Source organism: Miscanthus floridulus, chromosome 3 (genome assembly GCF_019320115.1).
Source record: "Miscanthus floridulus cultivar M001 chromosome 3, ASM1932011v1, whole genome shotgun sequence".
NCBI classification, from domain to species: domain Eukaryota; kingdom Viridiplantae; phylum Streptophyta; class Magnoliopsida; order Poales; family Poaceae; genus Miscanthus; species Miscanthus floridulus.
Window position 1 is genome coordinate 61,707,752 of NC_089582.1, and position 21,607 is coordinate 61,729,358.

Consider the following 21,607-nt stretch of genomic DNA (forward strand, 5'->3'; position numbering starts at 1 on the left):
GGCTGTTAAGAAATCAGTCATTGCACACGTACATATAACAGAATGAGAGGGATGAGCTTTAATTATTTCTTGCTTGTGTAACATGAATATCTGTACACAGAGAAATGTCCTTCAGCTCTCCTATCCATCTCCTTTTATAGAGGGTAGGATAGTATGAATTTCTAAGCAACTTCCCTCATTAATTTGGCCACCATCAAAGTCATATTTTCACATTTGAGTGCGTACTTTGATTTGATCACGTTCATGCCACAGAAAGCAAGATGTCTACCAAGGGTTTGGGTGTCCCATACTCCAATGTAGTAGACCTAAAATTACATGTCCATCAGAATTAACAACAGGCTTCTAACAAAATAGATGTCCTATATCTATTGCCAAAATGGTGCACGGTATCATCGCTCATCACAGGTGCTGCCAGAACCTCAAAATTGACAGCACTCTCACAGCATGGGCATACGCGGGCAAGAACTACAGCTGGGGTTCTATACCAGCTGCGGACCTAAATCAGAAACGTTACAACACACCAACCAGTCCACGCTACACACTACCATGCATGCTCAGTAAGTGTTCTGAGGGTTGAATCGCCTCCTGGCATCACGCTTATAGTACGGTGTGTCATCGATGGTCCTCCTCACGTACTCCATGAAAGGTTGCGGTGTACGAGGAGAGAACTGACCATTAGCCGGGGACGCAGGGTCAGCCATGGCTGCAGGATTGGCTGCTGGTGCTCGTGCTGGTGTGGATGCTGCCATGTTCCTTGATGGTGCCTGTCTAGTAGGTCTCTGCAGCAACTTCATGAAAAGTGCAACAGTAGCTATTGTCACAATGATGCATGTGAGCATGACAGATGTGGTTAGGCCCCATGATGATGGTGTCTCTGCCTTCTCTCCTGTATCGTAGCTGACTTCAACTTCTTCAGTCTGACCTGCACAAAGGTAATACACAAATAGTAACTTCCACAGTATTGCAATTACCTCTGGGGCGTTAAATTATGAGTTATATACTGCAAATGATTGAATTTTGATGAGCCAAACAAGTGATCTTAATTGTAGGTGATCAGCTTACTAGAAGTATTAAACAAAGCAGATTAAATAGCATACCGGTGGCAGGAAGAACGATAGTAACCTTGTCAGAGAATGATTGCCTTTTTAGCGCTTCAACCTACAAAAGGATGAGAAAAGTCCCAGGTTGTCAGCACTAAATATTAATGCAAAAAGAAAAGAAAAGAAAAGAAAAGAAAATGCTGCCTTGTCAGTTGTGGCTCACCCGGTAAACAATTCGACTAAGAACACCATTGTTCTCACTTGTGTCAACACGACTGACTCTGAGTAAATCTTTAGCATTCCAGAACAACTCAATATCTAGAACAGTATAACCAATAACTTGACTATCAGTTGAAGCAGAAGCCTAATACAAGTGTCCAAGTTCACACAAACAATAATCTTTTCTCATACCAGTATTTCCATCGATAGTAATGACACTATGATTGCAACTTGGAGTCAAATTTAACTGCATGAGATAGACACCTTGTAGTTAGTGTGAATAAAAGGCTTCATGCAATGAGCAACGCGCAAGGGAGAGGGAGAAAACACCTACTTTCCCAGATTCTTTAATGTAAAACCCTTTGATGAAAAGGGCATGTGCAGATCCTGTCACCTTTGGGTCTTCCTTTAGATTTGCACGAACCAAAATGTGTAAAAATCCTTCATTCGGGTTCAACTTCACCGGCAACAGCTGTGCAGGTGAATATGGATGAAACAGGCAGTAGGATTTCTTTGTGGCATGGTCAGTCCATGGCTCAGCAAACCTAAAGGAAGCAACAAAACGAGATTTTAACTTAATTATTCAGGATTAGGAAGTTGTGTATGTAATGATGTGAAGGAAACATACCCAACAAAAGAAGGGTCAACCTTGCATTCAAAGGGGACATTAATTGGGCTCACAGAGGATCCAGTGCTGTGCTCAATTGAATCACTATAAAAAGAAATGAGAAAAGATTAGCACAAGTGATATGCGTTGTTACATTCCTTTGAGATTGGAGATAGTTGCAAATACATGTTATAAACTCAATTACAGTTTAAATGGGTACTTATCCGATTTTCATAGTGACTGCAGTCCTATGCATATAAATGTTGTGAGCCTCTCCTTGAAGATCATAAACTACAGCAGATAACTTATGAATACGGAAATACTAAATGCAGTTGGTTTAGGTGGTATTTTCCATAGTGTTCATACCATGCACCATCTGTGCACTTCAAATCAGTACGTTACAGTTTTACATATTCCAAACTAGTATACCACAAATTTATGTTTGCTCATGAATTGACACAAAGTCCCAAGGAAATCACATTGGTAATACTAGAGTAGTTTCAGCTTTGATTATAATTTAATTACAAAAATGTGGAAGAAAGGTTATCATATGAGCATTACAAACCTAAATCTCACAGAGAACTTGTATCCATCAGGCAGGCCAGCAGCATTAGTCAGTGTCTCCGCAGGAGCATCAACAACTATCTGGTTCACCTTGAGCACGGTGACAGTTGTTTGCAGCTTAAGATTTGAACCTTTGAAGATTACTGTTTAGAAAGAGTAGATTTGTGAGAAGTTGCCATAAAAAAGAACAGAGTCTAATTGATAATGTATTATACAGTTATACTTGGGCATATGGTCTTAAGACTACCTTCTGCTACACCTTCACTACGTGCTTGTGCTTCACCAGTTATCCGGTTGATGTGCACGATCTTTTCATTGCTACTTAACCAGTGACCAAGTCCACGCATGTCCATACCTATAACAGTAGCATGTTTATGACCTAAGAATATATGTGGTAACAAAGATTGCTTACTCTATTAATCAACTAAATACTTGATACTACGTAGCTAAGACATTAGCTGAAAACAACCTACTTCTGACCTATATATCACCTGATATAACCCTTCACCCGTATAAAATTTGGGAAATGCTTCAAGTTGAGTACAACTCAACTACTCAAGTACAACCATGCAATGCACATGAGCTTTCCATCCAACTGATCCCAACCATTGGATTCTGAGTTGTACTCAAGTGGTTGTACTTGAAGCATTTCCCAAATTTATACGGATGTACATACAGCTGTACTCGTAAGTTTCTGTCTTCACAGAAATAGCATATCATACTGTTAATTAGAATGTAACATTTAATGAGCAAATACAATAAAAAGGGTAGGATAAAGGATAGATGTCAAATGATGAATGAGGGATCATCAGCAACAATCAGAAAACTGTACGATAGTATTAATAAGAAAATAATTTCATTGAACATACTGTCTCCGATAATAGTGAAGTTCAGGTGCTGGCCAGAATGAAGGATCACATCCCTAGGATACATTTGTGCTCCTACGGATACCTACAGAGTAAAACATTTAGAGTTGAGAAAAGGGAGTGCTTGGGTGCATGCTCTTAACTAAAAAAAAAGTGAGAGAAGCATCATCACTATTTTTTCTGCAGTTCTCCAGTTTAATGGCACTGCCACATCCAGAAGGTGCATAATGTTGCTAATTTGGTACCCTATACACATCATTATATTAAGTACACCATAAACAATTCATAAATGAATCCCACTAGCAGCTTTGGAAACTACAAACAAAAAGAGCCTACAAAATTTTATAGCTAGCAAGTATAAAGCACATTTCAAATTCGAGTTTGAGCAGCAGCAAATTAATAGAATCAAATACAGCATGAACTGGCACGGGTTTATAACAAGAAAACTTTACCATTATGAAATCCACTTTATTGGGGACATTGTTTGCGTGGAGCCTTATAAGAGCAGTTCCATGACTTCTCGCCTTCAAGTTTAAAAAAAAACACAGTGATAAAGAATTCAGTTTGCATAAAAAGAGTGAGAGTTAAACATGCCCAAGCTTTAAATCTAGTATTGTAACAGTATTCCTGAACTGAGCAGAAGCACATTGTGCCAATGACATACCTGAAGAACAAAACGTTCACTTGTGTCATATGTACCATTAAAATCTCTTGGCATGAGAATGGACACAACATCAGGATAATTTGTCTCGATCTTTACAGGGACTACTCCATGAGCTTCGTTGAAGATATAACCTTATGAAAGGGGACAAAAAAACATCAGCTTTAAGAATTGAAGTGTTTGATATTGATAAAGATGCTATTGATCTACCAAATTCATCAGCATATTTTATATCCAATTCAACTCTATCATTTACGGATAGATAGGTAATCTGGATTGATGATTCTGCAGCAGCTACCCGCACTTGTGCAACCTGAACAATAATGATCACAGCATCAGAGGAAACATCAGACATAACATCATTTTCTTCACGTTAATTCACATAATCGCAGAGAGAGGATACTAGCAACCCATAAATAAAAACGCATTGCAGTCTGACAAACAGTGTCACTTTTTTAGAAGGTTTTTAAGCTTCTTTGGCATTACATTCGTGTGGCATTTTATAAGCACTTCTGTTATGCACTTTTAGACATACTAATCAGCTACCTCCACAGTAATGTCATAAATATTTTACTAGAAATAGTAAAGATTTCTAATGACTATTTGATTCCATGGTACAGTAAAGCACAGCACAATAACAACTAACAACAAACTGACCCTCAACATTGTGACAAGGCATGTCATTAAGCAGGCCTTATCTATCTGTCGATCATAAGGAGGGATATACACAACCAGGGGTGGGCAAAAAAACCTAGACGGAACCCGAAAAAACCGAAATTTCAGTCCTCGGTCTACTACTTCGGATCCTAATCACAGAACACCGATTTTTATTACGGTTGTTTGGTCATGAAGGTTGGATACCTGAATAACCGAATACTGTTCTAATAAGGCTCCTGTTGGAGCATTATCCATCAGGCCTTCAATATACACACGCATGCCTCATAAACCCAGCTATCATCCAAGGCTCCCAGCCAGTACACGCCGAGCACCCCTGCTGGCTGCCTGACGACGCTGCGCATGGATTTCCTGGGCAGCGTGGCGGCGACGCCCAAAGTTATCAGATCATCCGATTAATTGCGATTAGTCATGATTAATCGTCCTTATCGGTCGATTACGCACTCCGATTAGATCAGAGCGATCAGAAGCCTGATCGTCCGATTTATCGTCGATTAATCGCGATAAATCGTTCGATAAGGTGTCCTGACCGATCAGACACCAAATAGGCAGATGGGCTGCTTCAGACTGGGCTAGCTCTGTTTGGGCCAGGCTCATTAGGGTTTCTCTTTTATACCTCTCCTCCACTCTTTCCCTCACCTCCTCAGTCCTCACCCCCAGCCTCCAGCCGTCGGCTGCACTTGTTGTGTGTGCAGCTGCATCTCTTCCCTTCCTCCTCCTCACTCTCTCCACCAACTAACCAGAAATTTAGTCTTGATGCTTGATTTCTACTATACAAGTATATATTATATGGTATATATACCATAAATATATGATATATGGCCTGCTATATACAGGACGATTATATGGACGACTAGACCAATAAGAGGTCGATTAATCATCCTGATCGTCGACTAATCGTCCTTATCGGTACCAGGGCGATTAGCGACAATTAGCCACCAGACACCAGCCACCGCAGCTCATCCCAATGTTCCATCGCACTAGCACCGCTGCCACACTTCGATTTTTTGGCCACATGCCTCTCCCCACAATACGCGATTTGGCGACCTCGACGACAGCGCTGCCAGAGAAGGGGCTCCTGCATGCTATGGCAACGGAGAGGTGTATCTGGAGTGCTGAGATCTTGAGGGAGGGGGTGAAAAGTGCAACAGAGGAGCAGCAATCTGAGAGTAGGGTGGTGCTGCGGTGTTGTTCGGTCAGATTCAGTTGAAACCAAAGACTGACACCAAGGATTCAGGTAACCAAACTATCGGTTCTCGGTTCCTCGGGCACAAGTTCAGTTTCCAATATATAAAGACCAAACTTTCTAACAACCGATATACCCAAACGGAACTCTCGTTTTAGACCGAACACCCACCCCTGTACGCAACCAATTACATGGTTCTTAAGGCGGCAAGGCGAGACATGGTGACCCACCCCCTTCCAAACGCCTAGGCAACACCATACCACTTAAGCAACAGCAGAATATAGAGGACAGAAAAAGGATAACGAAAATAAAAAAGGAAGAAAATGTGAAGGGGAAAGGACTGGACTGGGGTCAGCCTACCATACCTCTTCCTTTATCTCCCTCCCTCCCTCCTCCCTCTCCCTCTCCCTCTCCCTCTCCCTCTCCCTCTCCCTCTCCCTCTCACTAAGCCTTCATTTGAATGTTGACATTGGAGGGAAAGGAATTGAATTGGGTTCAATACCAAATCTGTCATGATATTGAAATGGGCCACAATTCAAATTCTGTTGTTTGGATGACCATAAAATTGGCTTTTGGAATCCTAGGAAGCAGTCCAATTCAATTCTTGTTTGGATCTACAAAAGGATGAAACTGAAATTTGGTCATGTGCGTGATGCCCTCCACACAAACTCCGCCTCCACCTCTGGCCGTCTGGTGAGGAAGAAGAACCAGGGGCGCGGGCCACAAGGGAGAAGAGAAGGGAGCGCCGACCATGAGGAAGCCGGCCACAATGAAGAGGAGAAATAAGGGGCCGCCGGGCGTGAGGAAGAAGAGGAGTCACTGGCTGTGAGGAAGAAGAGAAGGATTCGCCGGCTGCGAGGAAGAAGAGAAAGGGGCACCGTCCACAAGGAAGAAGAGAAGGGGGCTAAGCAGTGTGGCCAAGGAAGATTGGATCTCTGACCTTTGTGCTAGACGAGGAACGAGGAAGGTCAAAGCCGACGAGCCACACAACGATAGGTGGAATGCAGATGCACGGCAGCTGCATCAGCACACAACAGTGGCGGTAAGCGCGCGGCAGCGGCCACTGTGTCAAGAGAGCGGCGAGGAGAGGAAGGACAGGTTTCTTTTTGTTTTTTGAGGGGGCATGCGAACTCAACGCAAAACAGAGGGGTAGGGGTCGGTATTGAGGACAAAGAGCTGCAGGTGTAGTAAATACCGTTTGGTACTTGGGTCAATTTCCAATTCTGAATTCTTAACCATCCAAACATCCGCATTAGGAGCTAAGCAATATCAATTCCAAATTCTAAGGCTGAATATCCACATCCAAACGGGGGTGTAAAAAAACATAAGTTATCTATCCTAAAATGGAAAAAGAATGTAATATATTAGTGTTATACGGATCGGAACCGTATACCTTCTCAGTAAAACAGATCAAACAGATTATCATCGAAATGATTTGAACTGTTTCAAAGATCCAACATGCATTTTTCTGCATTGGGCTCTTTCATCAACTGATGTAGATGAGTTAATCCGCCCATAGTTTTCCTTTAGGGAAAGATAATAAAATGGCTCCCTGTGCTCTGATCGATTATTTCTCTCTGGCAGAAGCAGCACCACGGCCTCTCCGCTCCATTTCTCTCCCAAACAGCCAACCAGTGATCCTTGCCACTAACATGCTCCTGCCCTTTAGGCCCTAACACGACGCCCCTTAGATCAATCAGACCACCACAGCTACCTCCATCTTCAGATAGACCGCTGCTGCAGCTTCCCAGAGTGAAATTTCATCGGCCACTGTTGCCAGAGAAGGCGGGGATGGGGCAGGCAGCAGCTACATGGCCTTGTTGCTTTGTTGGTCAATTTCTCTTCCATTCTTGCTCCTTCCTCTCTCTTGCTGTTCAGGGATGCCCAGGATTTTTTCTGCATGGACACCACCAAGGCGACGCCTTGAAAACCATGACTTATTGTCTATTGGTTTGTCCAGTTCCATAGATCTAGGGGGCTGTTTAGTTGGCTTGCTGGATTTCCTCACCTCGCCTTGCCTCGCCCAGCATGGTTAGCCTTGCCAGCACGGGAAACAAGGCAGGCGAGCAAAGAAACCAAACGCGCTGTATGTTCCAGTTTCTTGCCCAGCGAAGCGAGGTGAGATCAAGCAAGAGATCTAAACGTGCCCCAAGTGACCTTGATATTCTAAATGAGTTCAGTAATGTACAGTTTCAGAAGAAAGATGGAAAAACACAAATAGGAATCTTTGTGAGTAGTACATCATAAGTATAGGACTTGCAGTCAAAACAAAATAACATGAGTTTCAGCATCCAACCTCAGCAACTCGTAGACATGCTGCTATTTCGGTTCTTCCAGCTGAGTGATCTTTTGCTTGAATACAATCAACTGCATTGCTTTCTCCAGTCTGAATCTTACTTCCATCAATTATCCTACCACTGCCCCTTAGCAGAGAATACCCAATGGAGCTCTCCAGGTCAAGTGAGTTTGGTTCTCCAAGTGAATTTGCTGATCTAGGCAAAACGCTCGTAGTAGTATAAAAGGGTGGGAATAGCCAAGTCATAGGTAGTACAAGTGCAAGGGGAGGATCTGGAACCACAAGAATGGTCTTGGACGCATTGTATGATACAACAGATCCAGAGGTGCCAGGTAGCAAGAAGTCACAAGTAACTGAAACGGAAATTTTGGTTTTCCCAGCAGACCTGTCACAAAAATGAAATAACATATTAGGGCAAACTTGTTGCTATCTGGGTTACCAAATACACAAGGGTGTTTCATTATGTGTTTGAACCAATGGGAAGGGAGGAAAAAGAAAGCTTCTCCACTGATTTGTAGCTTAAGTCTACGAGAGCACTCCAGAACCCAACATCTGGTTCGCCGTAAACTTAACACATTTTTACCAGAACAATGATTATTTCGTTTTACTATAAAGATCGAACACCAAATAAAACTACTTCAGTTGATTTAAGGTTAGGGCAGTCAATTCTATGACAAAATCAGTTCGCTGGACATTTAGTGTAGTGCTCCATACTATACCTTCCAATCATATGACTGATAAAAGACTTGCTGCTGCCACTGGAAAACCATGGACTGTTTTTTCCATCCGAATATAGTCCTTGGTCAAGTCTGTATTGCCAAGATTTAGCTGATTGGAATATCACAACCTAAGGCAGAATAACTTATTAGCACAGATTAACTTTATACAAGGAAAGTAAGAGTATTCTGAATTCTGACCTTCTCATCTGCTATCATCCAATTGTAACTTTGGCAAGTTTCATAGAAGGAAAATAGATCTCCCTGGGAAGCATTGTCATTTTAAGGGATGGCAAACGTGTAACGATAAGCATATAGCAAACAGATATTAAGCATACCTTAGGCACAGATGGATAAACTGGCATGCTACAACCAATACAAAGACGTTCACTTTGAGTATTCAGTGTCATAGCCACTGGGATATCCACTTCGACTCTTCCAAAAGCTTCACAAACCAAGGTACCTCCATTTGCTAAAACAGCAGCACGTATAGTCTAAATAGTGCAATAGCTCAGTACATTGAATGCATAACTGATCCAAATTCAAGATTCAGGAGTAAATGATCTCAAAATGGTTAGAACTTACAGAGCTCCCCACAGATTTTGCAGATAGTTTCCCAGTAATATTTTGAACTTCTACGATCTCCCTGTTCAGACTTGAGTACTCAATGGAAACTTCAGTTTTTGGACCACCTTTAACAGAAAGCTAAGCAGGAGGAAGATAAAACTCAGGACCCACAATCTCTTAACAAAAATAGAAATAAAATGCCAATGATCTGGCAGCAGCATGCTAATAGTACATCCCCAAATGAGCATTAAAAACTTGTAGGGATGTAGATATAGCTGGCATAAATTTATAGAAAGAGAGCGAGTTATTAATGGTTAGTTGGTTACCACAAAAGAGGCGCCTGGGGTGAGGTAAATATACTCAGGATGTATTTGCAATGGTCTGTACACTTCCACCTTGACAACCTGACTCAAAACTCTCTGTCCAGAGTGTTGTTTAGTACTGACCTGAAGATTGGACATAGTGTAAGGATCATCAACATCAACCAATACAAGCAACTGAACATATATCTATCGTCAACTTACATATAGAGATGTAATGCCAATTTTTGCAGCTTTAATTGAAAATTTGGGTCCATCCATTGATTCACTTGGACCAATAAGCTCCAGAATCTCATCGCCAAGATGCAACTCAATGTCCATATATTTGAACTGCAAAGATGGAGAGAAATTAGCAAACTCAAAGAAAAAAAAACAGTGTAGCCAATCAAATGAGCGAAGACTGAAACAAGCAATCAATTGTCATAGCAAAAAGGTTTGAAAAGGAAAAAAATCATGGAGACAAACAACCCTATTTTGCAGGATTGAACCAACATGATAACTTGAAGAATTAATAGAAAAGGATAACAAATAACAAATAATAATAAACGCTGAAATGAGTTTAAAAGGATATAAAATGTAAAGTTATGACATTTTAAACCAGAAAAGTGTTGAAAATTAATAGTGCCAAATTTAACCAACACGCTAGAAAAATATGAAGCAGACACATAGTGCCTCCAAGCACAAACCTGAGAATTGCCAAATATTTGTCCATCTTGGGTGCCAGCTAATATTTGAAGATCTTTTGTACTTCCTTCCTATAAATGAAAAAGAATCAGCAAAAAAACACAAAAAAATCATAATAAAAATGTAGATCCTCGTACCATAAGACTGATGTGCTCTTCTGCCATTATCTTAATCCAGTCAACATTTGCAACTCTAGCCTGCAAACGGATAAGAAAACAGCACCACAGAAGCTACTGTCAGTTTGATATACAGTGGCTTAAAAGGAAGATTAGCACATCTTTATTGATTAGGGATAGTCTGATGGAAGTTGACTGTAAATTAAGGATGACAGGTATATACCAAAAGTTATCATTATCCCAAGATAAATGCTAAATAAAGCACAGATACAGAGATGTGACTCAAGGGATGCTGACAACCATTTGACCAGTACAAACATAGTATGCAACAGAAGTCACTTCATTGACTTATAAGTATAAAAAGTATCAGGAGAATTAAGAAGATAAGTGCCAAAGTAATGTACCAAAGAATGAGTAGTTGCTCTTGGGGAAAGGCCAACATCCTGGATTGTGACTATAGCTTCGCCTAAGCCTTTAGCCCTAAGAATCAATTGAGAACATAAGGCTTTTCCCGGATGTGTAACTATTTGCACCACATGTGTGTCATTGGTAGAAGCATCTAGGGAGCATGTTCCACCACTTACAATCAAATTTTCCTGTGGCACAAATGCATAAGAGCGTAAATAGTTAAGGGGACTTACATTTACTTCAGATCATGAACAGGATATACAAGAAGTGAGCAAAAGTTCACCTGTGCTTCAGGATGGAAAACTAACAAGACATATTCAGGGGTGACTCTTAATGAAGAAACAATCTGTTTAAACACAGGCTGAGTGAGACAAGAGCTTTAGCAAAATTGATGAAAAGTATTCATAAAAAGGCCCAGTTAAATTACCTGCAACTGAATAGCATCTGTGAGACTATGAAATGTGTATTCTTCCTCATGAGTTTGGCCAGCATATTTGGTAGAGAAGTCAACAACTGTAGCACGTACAGTGCACTGGAGGTTTAAAATTGAAAATGTTAAGACATTCGCATTCAATCCGCAAAATTCATACATATGAAACCAGCATTGCATTATTGGTCATATAAAGAGAGTGGTGAATCACCTGAACTCAATAGGAAAAGAAAATGTGAATGCAGTAAATGCAAGCTAATACCAGGGGTGTTTTTTATGTACTCCCTCCGCCCCAAAAAGAATGCAATTCTAGGTTTGAGATAAGTCAAATTTTTTTTAAGTTTGACCAAGTTTATAGAAAATAGTATCAACATTTATGTCTCCAAATAGGTTTATTATGAAAAATATATTTCATAACTAATCCAATTATATTAATTTGGTATCATAAATGTTAGCAGTTTTTCATATAAATTTGGTCAGACTTCAAATTTTTGACTTATCAGGAAGTGATAATCCAATTCTTTTTTTGGTTGGAGGGAGTAATTAAAGAAACCGAAGTTCAATACAAGGCAATTTGTGATATAAACTATACTGACCACTCCTGTAGAATTCTGTAGGACAAGAAATCTCTCCCAAGCTGACTCATCAAGCATTTCAGCAGATTTGGTTTCGTCAAAGTAAGCAAGCCCTTCACATCCGGTGGCTTCCCATTTCAGGTGAAGAGAAGATGAATTAGCAAAAAATCTTCCATTTACATATATGCTCGCAGCAGCTAGACGTATATTTCTTCCGTTTGAGATTACAATGGGTGATGCTTGCAATCTATCTGGACCACGGTCAGCTTTCCTAGCGGCTTCCAATATATCAAGTCGGTTTTCTGTACAGTCAAAGATAACCATTTAGTAGGCTAAACTTTCAACATGAACATGTTGTACTTTTAAGGATTATTAAACTGGATATTAATGAAAAGAAGAAAGTACCATTTTCATTCGCTATCAATGTTATTTCTGATGGGAAGTCACAAATAACAGCAAACTCCGATTTGGAAATTGCAGGCACAGGATGATCTTGCCCAACTATGTTCCCACGTGAAAACAGCAATTTCTAAAGAAAAAGTGTATTAAATTGAATATATCTCAGTGAATCAATTCACTAGAAAAGATTGCAATATGCAGTTCATAAATGAAAATGCAAAATTCCATTTGAAGTACTTACATAGCTCACTTTGCTTAGGCAAGATACTCGGTATAGTCCACTAGATAGTTTCTGCACAGCAGTAGAACTAGTAATATGATTTTTGGATTCACCAATAACATCAACTGTTTCAACAAAATCAACAACTCGGTCCCAACGCTCAGGTCCTCCAAAGAGAAAAACATCCATTGTTGATCCAGGAACTAAGTACAGCTCCTTGGGAGAGTTGTTATCCATGTTCTTAATCCTACTATGTATCGCAGATAAGTCAAACCAGTACCCACCAAATTGGTTTCCATTTCCCCCTTGAAGAACCACAAGAGGATAATATGCAGAAATTTTTGAAGTTGCCTCCAGAGAAATAGGTCCACCAAATGTCTCGATATCTGAATCTGAATCCACGGCAAATGTTGCAACTATTGTGGATCTGCCAGCAGAAGATGCACTCAGAGAGATCCAGGCACAAGGATTGCCGTTTTGGCCCCAATAACCTGAATTGTGTTTTATGTCCTCGATGCTCGAAGCCTCAGCGGTGTTAAGAATGTGAAAAGACTCATCCTCTGATATTAGACTCCACCTTATAAAAGCATTAAAATGGTTACATTGTGAGAATGAGTGTCCTGCAGAGAGAAACATCGATAGCTTGTTTAGAACATAACAGTTTGTAGGCAAAAATAATTGATTAATGATCCAGATGCTACCACAAAATGGATAAGTTTAACATAAGCTTCTGTCTTCTTGTAAGAAAAAGATGACATCTGATGTGAAGCCCTGAACAAATTATAGCCCTGAACAAATTATACTATTTGCTGAGGATGAGGACAGAACAAGAGAGAGGAGACAGCAGGAGGGATTAGTATGAGAATAGTACTCCAAAACCTAGCATTCTTGTAGTAATGTCATTTTGTAACGCACAAGCTACTTTCCATTCTTGTACTAATGTCATTTTGTAAGACAGAAGCTACTTTCCATTCTTGTACTAATGTCATTTTGTAAGGCACAAGCTTAATCTTCATCTGCTTTGTACCAGAGGGAGTGACATCAAATTCAAGTTGTGTGAACTGCCATATGTTTCTTTTTTGGCAAACGCACCAGCAGATGTTTTTAACGCCGCAGCAGAATGAAGTTGTGTTCCAACAGGCACCTCCACAGGAAAGACTGGCAAGATAGACAGTACTGAAGGAATGGAAACTTCAACAATGACCTACATTGCCAATAAAACAAAATGAGCTACCAGGAGTCTGAAATTTGTGGAAATGGAATACTATTATTGTAAAGGAAGACTTCCACTAAAAGTAAAAGAATGAAACAGAACTGTCATGAACCATGACATAAAATGAACCCAGGATGAAACTACAAATAGAACAGTAATCAATTAACCATGTATGCGTATTCAGTTAATTGAAAATGTGAACGAAGGCACAGTAGACTACAACATGCAACTATTGTTTTTTTTCTTTTCGAGAACACGTATGGAAAACACGGATCCAGTAACTTCATTGCATCTACCTATGGTAACAAGGAAGGTGTCATAATATACTTTGCCCAAGAATAAAGGCCTCAAACAAACAATTGTAACAGAAAACAGTGCACATATGCTAGATATGCATCAGGTTCAGAAGTCCAAGGGCAAGAGAAAAAATAAAAGTGTTCATTCTGTAAGAAGCTAATGTTATTGTAATCAGCACAAAATAGTGGGAAGTTTGAAGTTTAAACCTTACACATCACCAGTAACTCAGCACAACATAATAAGTGATTCAATAGATAATCTCTAGGAATAACATGTGTCACTCTTCATATCATGTCAACTAGGTAAAGACTTCAGGAAGGGTTAGCATTTAAAAAGAAAATTAGATAGACAAACCTCATCAAAATTCAAGAAATCGAAAGCAGAAACTACTCGGATGACAGCTTGACCAGGCTTTTTTGCACGCACGATACGAGAGTCAGACACAGAAGCAACATCCTCATCAGAGGAAAATAACTTGTAGTCGTCCAGCGTCTTGCCACACCCTTCATATGAATGCAAAGACAATATAAACCTACTCAAATTACAAACCAAAAGTGGGTAAAGAATATGCAGATATCAGTATATCACAATAACCAACCTCCAATTGCCTTTATTTCAACTTCCTGATAAACTCCAGGAACCCAGGGCAGGTAAATAACATTTGAGTTCTCCAATTCTTCATCCCAGAATGCCTTCACCTTACTACAAACATTAACTTCTTGCACAAGCTTGAGAACCTAATATTGCATGCATCAATCAGGTAAATCAGCAAACCATAATGCCAACGTCACCCTAATAGTCTCTGCTAAACAAGGTACCAACAAAATACACACATGAATTGGATGTACCTTTGTTGGTCCAGATGCCTCTGTTAGGTAAGTTAAGGAAGCAACTAAATGCCCTTGCCCCTGGGAAACAGGACTTAACAATCTAGAAGCTTGCACTTCATAGGAACCTGTAGAACTGTTTGGCACTTGCAGCAAGTTCCAGAATTCCATGGTACTACTCTCCAATTTAAGCTCATTTTCCTACCAGCCAAAGAAAAAATAATTAATAAACAGAAAAGGTTTCAATACAGATGGCAATATCTGAACCTAAAAATTAACATCTCTAACAAACTGCTCAAATGATGTAATTATTTTATGTATCGTGCACTGCACAAGTTTCATGCAAGACTGCGCCAGTCATCTGCATGAACCAAGGAAATGTGGTAATTATGGAGAAAACGTCGAGGCAGCAAATAGTGATGCCCCAGGTAATCTAAAAGCTCAAGGTATCTTATATGCACACTGATTAGTGGAACACCAAACACAGCATTGCATGTAAATAGAAACATAATCATGCTTAGGTCGTGTTTGTTCGAGTTTTAGGAACTGAACCTAGTTCAGTTGGTACTTGGTAGGAGGTCTGTGTGTACAGCCCCCCACCCTAGGTTGAAGGCCTTTTTGACTTGAATTTGGTGTCTATTTATTCTTATTTGCAATACCACCTTGTTCCTCCTACATCCTAGGTTGGTCACAAGTCGCATTTTTTGTTCTTTTGAGCTTTTGCGATTAATACTACAAATTGGATAAAACTATCTTTTTCCTTGCATCATGAAGCACATAATGACCAATGGAATTTAAGAAACTTGTGCTTGTAGTTCTACGAGTCATCTACAAATCAACCTTGAAATAATTTCCAAGAATTTTCCTACAGATCTAATGACATGTGCAGTATCCGCATATCAAATAGTAAGTAACATATATTAAGAGAACAAGTAATCAAATTTATCATATGAATAGTACCTCTGTAATATATATTTCCCTAGCATCAAATCCCTCTGCAAATGCTTTGGCAAGGACCATGTATTTTCTTCCAGGATAAACATACCATACTTTTGAGGATGGAATATTTGTTATCCCATGAAGATGAGCAGAATCATCCATAATGGGGACCAGATAAAGGAAGAGTGTCCGTGGAATAACAACATGTAGAGACGATACTTGTTCATGACCAGAAACTCTTGTGTCTTCAACAACCACCTTAGTAAACCCCAGACTCAATGCATGCAAGATACCCAAGGAATCCACTTGCGCCACAGAAGAGTTTGTCGCATGCCAACGATGATATTGTGATGGTAATTTAACCACTAGTGAAAAAGTAGAAATGGAAAGGATCTGTTAGCTTTCAGCACCAGAGATGCACTAAAGAAAATGCAGGCAGAAAAGGTGTAGCAATGAGAAAATAATAAATGCCATACCATAATACAGAATCTAAAACTAGATATTTTAGCTCTGATGTCATAAAAAATGGTTCATTTTTTCCCTGAATATGAATACAATGTGTTTTGTGTAAATTATTCATCTATTGTTATTCTTCTTTGATATAGCATATAACAGGAGACCATAATGCAATTTCATCAGTGAACACAATTAGGTTAGTTTTTTTGTTCAGAGAATTCAATGGCAAATGATGACAGAACTTGATCTGTTAGAGAAGGTACCTTGAGCAACTTTTTGTCGGAATACCTTGAGTTTAAACTTCACCAAAACACCAACAGTCACGAGAACTGGTGATGATGGCTCTAGTGACATGGCCTCAGCAACAGTTAATGTAATTGTGTCAATCACATGATCAAACTGAGGCTCAAACAACTGAGCTTTAACAACCTCTTGGCCAATCTCAATACCCTTCACCACAAAGAAATCTGAACCAAGATTCTGCACAAGTACAGCAAGAAATTTCAAAATATGCATTCTTATGTAACTGAAGAGTGGTCAAGGGAATTGGAAAACACGGACAAAAACAGTTTACCTTGTCTTCTAGCTCAAACCGAATATTCATATCACCACAAAAGCCACCACAGTCACTCAAATGTGTTTCTTTCAGTGGAATACGAACAAGATGATGGCTACTATTATCAACCAACCTCGGGGTAAGGTGCCACAAAAACTGCAATCCCACCAATGTCGAGAACACATTTTCTAAACCCAAAAGGAACCAAATTAAGTATGCTAAAATAAGACAACATAGCAATGCCAGGAAAATAGCAGTGTTATCCTAAACGCTAAATGGTAAACAGTTGATCCTCCTCAGTTTAGCGTTAGGCCATTTAGACGGTGTTTAAACGGAGCTAAACGGACTAAACGGTTTTGAATAGTAACACTAAAATATACATATGTATGTATTTAAAAGCCAAACATGCAAGAAAGTATACATATTTATACCAAATGATTTTTTTTGGAAGAAAACTTAATCCCACTCCACCTCATATACTTACGATGTAGTTGTAATCCTCCCATTGAGTAAATGGCGAATTAAATGTCTGTTTAGCTCATTTAATCATGTTTAACTAGATTCTGTTTAGACTATTTAGACGTTTTTTAATGGTTTAAAAGGGTTTAAATGGTCTAAGAATTTAATTCACTGTTTAGGGCCTAAACAACACAGTTGGCCTTCATTTACCGTTTAGAAGTTGTTTAAACAAACTAAACAGCTGTTTAGGTGAACAGTGGAAAATAGTTTTGTATATTTTTTCCACTTTTTGTTGGTGGTTCATGAATGGTTTCATCTCTTGCCTACCCCAACTTTCTTGGGTCTAAAAGTCTATGTCTGACTGAAAAAAGGCTTACCAAATCAAAAATTGTTCCAAAAGGAAGCTCTTAGGCCAACAAGAACTTCAGGGATATTAAGAAATGAGAACCCAGTAAAAGGAACAAAAGGTGATGTGACCCGATGATTTACAAACTATGAACCCAATTACTAGATAGAAGCAGTATCACTGTTTAGATGTACTATGTCAATTTTATATCGTAAGAATGAAAGATACAAAAAGTTTATATGAATTACCTTCATCATCAAAGGCATGTACACGTAATGTGGCAATTTCATCTAGATCAATTTTAACAGCATGGTGGAAAATACTGATCCGGGAGATCTTGTCTACGAATACTTTGCAGTGTATCGTGATTCCACTGATAATATCAGTCGCATAGACAGAAGTCTCCCTCCGGCCGGAGTATGGGGCAATTGATGCCAAACGAGCACTAGTCGAGCATCTGCTGCTATCATTGTACTCTGGTTTAACTGAAATAAGATCATGATGATCCCATGACCTGTAAACAAAGGAAACCGCAGGCATTAAGCTCCTAATAATATTGTACCTCCTAATAATATTGTGAAATGGGAATTGCCCATCTCCATAAGTAGGACAGAAGCATGGTACTGGAACGGTTTCTAATTTGTGGAAAAAAAAACTTGTGCTGTCTATAGATCCATGCTTAGGTAACAATGATTCGTCTGGCCACATGATAATACATACTTTAAGTACATTTGCTCCTAAATAAAGCATTTACAGAATCAAACAACTAAGCACGGATGACTATCGCCCAGAAAATGTGAGGTGTGCATCCCACATTAAGCTCTAGCATAGTCACTAACTTTCTCGAACACTCGAAGAGTTGTTCGAGAAAGTATTAAGAAGAAAAGGGGTAAGAACCCTTACAACACACAGTCACACACACAAGAATCTACAAAAACGTTTGCGACTGATGCTTGCAACAAAAAAACGACCTTGACCAAGAGACCAGACACCTACTGGTTGCCTGCAGGCTCCAGAGCTAACAAAGGTCAACATAACAGAGGTAGAGTCATGTTCAAGCTACAAACATGGCGAATCAGTTACTCCAAGTAAAAGAGTACAAGTTCAGCTCCCCAAGGCCCTAACCAGTAACCATGACCAAACTGCTATCCTGTGGCTTCACCAGGGTTCACATCAGGGCCACTCAGCCAAGCCACTCAGCCAAAGTCTGAAATCTGAAGCAAGCAAGCGCATGGAGCAAATCACGAAACATAAACCATCCCTAATCACAAGCTGCAGCAACAATCAAACGTGGAGACGCTCCACGAAGCCAACGCAGCAGCGCACGTCGCAGAACGGCACTCCACACTCGGACACTCCACAGCGAGCGATCACGCAGCACCCGAGGCAAAAATGCGGGCAAAGGACGGCTACAGAAGCATACCAGGAGAAGCATCCATCCCCACCGATGAGGCGGTACGCGACAGGCTTTGTCATCCGCGGGGGCAACAGCACGCTCAGGTCCGCCATGTGGGGCCCGCCTGCGGGGTTGGCGGCAGCCGAGGCGCATAGCAGCGCGGCCACCATGGCGACCGCCGCCGCAAAGGCCGGCGGCGACCCCATCGCCCCGCGCCCCGCGAAGCTTGTGGAACTCTCTGCAGTGACAAGCCCGGCCAGTAAACCCTAGTTGGAACTTGGAGAGAGGGGGTTTAGGGAGGAGAGGCGGAGCAAGGAAAAGTGAAAGCTGGCTTTGCGGCGAACGGGGAGGGGGAGGATGGAAGGGGGTGAGGATCTCTACCCTTTCTAAATCTTCCTCTAAATCATCATTTATAAGCCCCGTTCGGATTACTTAAATTTAGCTAAAAATGGCTTTAAAAATACTGTGCTGGCTGAATTATTAGGAAAAAAAATACCGTTCCGATTGAAAAAACAAGCCGAACAAGCCGATTTCTGGGTAAGCCGAACGAGGCCATAGAGATATTTATATAAAAATCACTTTCTGTATCTTTTCACTCTCCAACAGTTTTTCTATATCTCATGCGCACTCTAAAGAGCCATTCTCGTCTTCTATATTTGGCTAGCGAAAAATTCAAAATTTAAGATAGCTATATTTGGATGACTATTTAGAGAAGTTGTTGGAGGGTAGTTTTTCACCAAAATCTCTATTTCTAGCATTTAGGAAGAATATAAAAAGTCTCTTGGAGATGCTATTAGACTCATTTGGATAGGTACCGTTACAATTCTCAAAGTTTTGAAAAATACCATTACAATTTACCTATTTTGAATTTTACCATTACAATTTTTCGATTGTTTAAAATACGTCACAGTATATATTTGGGAAGGACTTAGGCCCACCTGCACGCGTATCCGGCCACCAAGTATTTGAGTATGGTCGATTTTGCCCTTTTCCTTCATGTTATGGGCCATGGTCTTCTTCTTCCTCCCGACAACACATTGCCCTCAACCATGGCCGCCGCCCCTCTACTCGCTCCCCTACCCCGGCCACCCTCCATGGCCTCCCCTGCGCGGCCCCCGTGCCGGACAGCGCTGTGGGGACTGGGGAGCGGTGGGTGCGGGAGCGAGACAGCAGCGCGAGGCGAGAGAGGCGGCGCCGGCGGAGCTCGCCGGCGATGTTGCAGCGGCGTGCGGACCTCGTCGACGCCGCTGAGGTGCCCGCCTCCAACAAAGACCTGAGGCTACATGAGGCGCTATGAGCTCCTGGAGGTAGCGTAGGTCCATGGCGAGGTAGCGCTCGTCGACGGTGACGCGGACTCGATGGAAGAGGCGGACGGAAGAGGAGGGAGGGTGGGGCATCGCGACATTAGACAGGAGCAACGCTGGATGTCTTTGAGGGAGGGCAAGGAGAAGGACGGGCACGGGGAGGCAAGCGGCGGTTGCTCATGGCGATGGCTACTCTCCAGCGCGCCTGCCCGGTAGCGGAGGCGGCACGGCTCGCCTACGATGCGGCAGCGGCTCGCTACGCACCTGCGGGAACACGGCAAGTAGCCAGTGCCAGCGCGTGCTCGAGTCCGTAGCTGGTGAAGAAGATGGAGAATGGAGGAAGGAGATGACTAATGGGGTCCACACGTCATTGACATATAGAGAGAGGAAGATGGAAGGGTAATTTTGTCCATATGAAAATAAGATGACATCTTGTATGTCTACAGGTGGCCCTAAGTCCTTTCCAAACGTACACCATGGTGTATTTCAAAGAATAAAAAATTGTAATGGTAAGATTCAGAATAGGTGAATTGTAATGGTATTTCTCAAAACTTTAAGAATTGTAATGGTACCAATCTAAATAACTCTTTTTGTTACCTTGTCTTTCTGCTTTCGCTTTTACCCGTGGTAATTAGAGAAGGTTGAATGATTCGCAAGTTTTAACTTTCAACCCTAGTAATTAAGGAGGTGTCGTTGTGGCTGCATGGAGAAATGGAGGGCACGATAAGTCGTATGGTACGATGAATTTTTTTGAAAGCCTCCATATTTCAAGTACAAGCGGTACTATCTGAAGTTAAGTACAAACTCACACCCACACCACACGCATGCACGCGCATACACATTATACACAAGCTAGATCTACACCTATACCTAAAGCACACACGCGGCTGAGAGGTACTTGAAAATCAATGAATTCCAAGTGTGACCGGCACGGCACCTTGACCATTATGAAGCATCCGCACTTAAGGCTGCAAAGAAAATGGAGGGCATAATGAGTATAGATGTCCATGTAGCCCGAGGCACGACAGCCTGCCCCGAAGCACGTCATTTTGGCCTGGTACAAGCACAGCACGGCCTGATGCATAGGGCCGCTCCCCAGGCACGTCGAGCGACACGGCACAGCCCGCAATTTAGTGGGAGGCCCGGTAACAGCCCGGTGCTTGGGATGGCCTGCTAAAGGCCCATGCCTATTCTGCAAAACCCTACGTTCTTACCCCTAGTGTCTGTCGTGGGAGCCCCTAGGCATCGACCCAGGTGGCAGGCAG

General features: G+C 41.2%; 1 protein-coding gene across 2 annotated transcripts; it reads right to left on the minus strand.

The window, feature by feature from the left end:
* Window positions 1-204: 204 nt before the first annotated feature.
* LOC136541734 (nuclear pore complex protein GP210) lies at window positions 205-19,412 on the minus strand. 2 transcript variants are annotated; one of them, XM_066533795.1, is made up of 36 exons: window positions 19,066-19,412; window positions 17,891-18,156; window positions 16,856-17,025; window positions 16,545-16,761; window positions 15,847-16,190; window positions 14,908-15,087; window positions 14,658-14,796; window positions 14,414-14,562; window positions 13,642-13,753; window positions 12,571-13,169; window positions 12,336-12,459; window positions 11,952-12,232; window positions 11,353-11,457; window positions 11,209-11,271; window positions 10,922-11,113; window positions 10,539-10,598; window positions 10,404-10,472; window positions 9,922-10,047; window positions 9,724-9,843; window positions 9,416-9,535; window positions 9,169-9,324; window positions 9,032-9,094; window positions 8,834-8,961; window positions 8,115-8,499; window positions 4,168-4,270; window positions 3,961-4,091; window positions 3,749-3,820; window positions 3,300-3,381; window positions 2,678-2,785; window positions 2,432-2,573; window positions 1,888-1,971; window positions 1,594-1,804; window positions 1,452-1,506; window positions 1,264-1,358; window positions 1,098-1,158; window positions 205-922 (listed from the first exon to the last, which is right to left on the minus strand). In XM_066533795.1, the coding sequence occupies exons 1-36, from the start codon at window positions 19,242-19,244 to the stop codon at window positions 555-557; spliced, it is 5,859 nt and encodes a 1,952-aa protein (XP_066389892.1). In that variant the 5' UTR covers window positions 19,245-19,412; the 3' UTR covers window positions 205-554. The 2 variants fall into 2 exon arrangements, 1 of the variants encoding a protein (XP_066389892.1); XR_010780450.1 differs by lacking the exons at window positions 205-922; window positions 1,098-1,158; window positions 1,264-1,358; ... (2 more) ...; window positions 1,888-1,971; window positions 2,432-2,573 and adding an exon at window positions 3,469-3,542 and having other exon boundaries at window positions 2,739-2,785.
* Window positions 19,413-21,607: the final 2,195 nt, after the last annotated feature.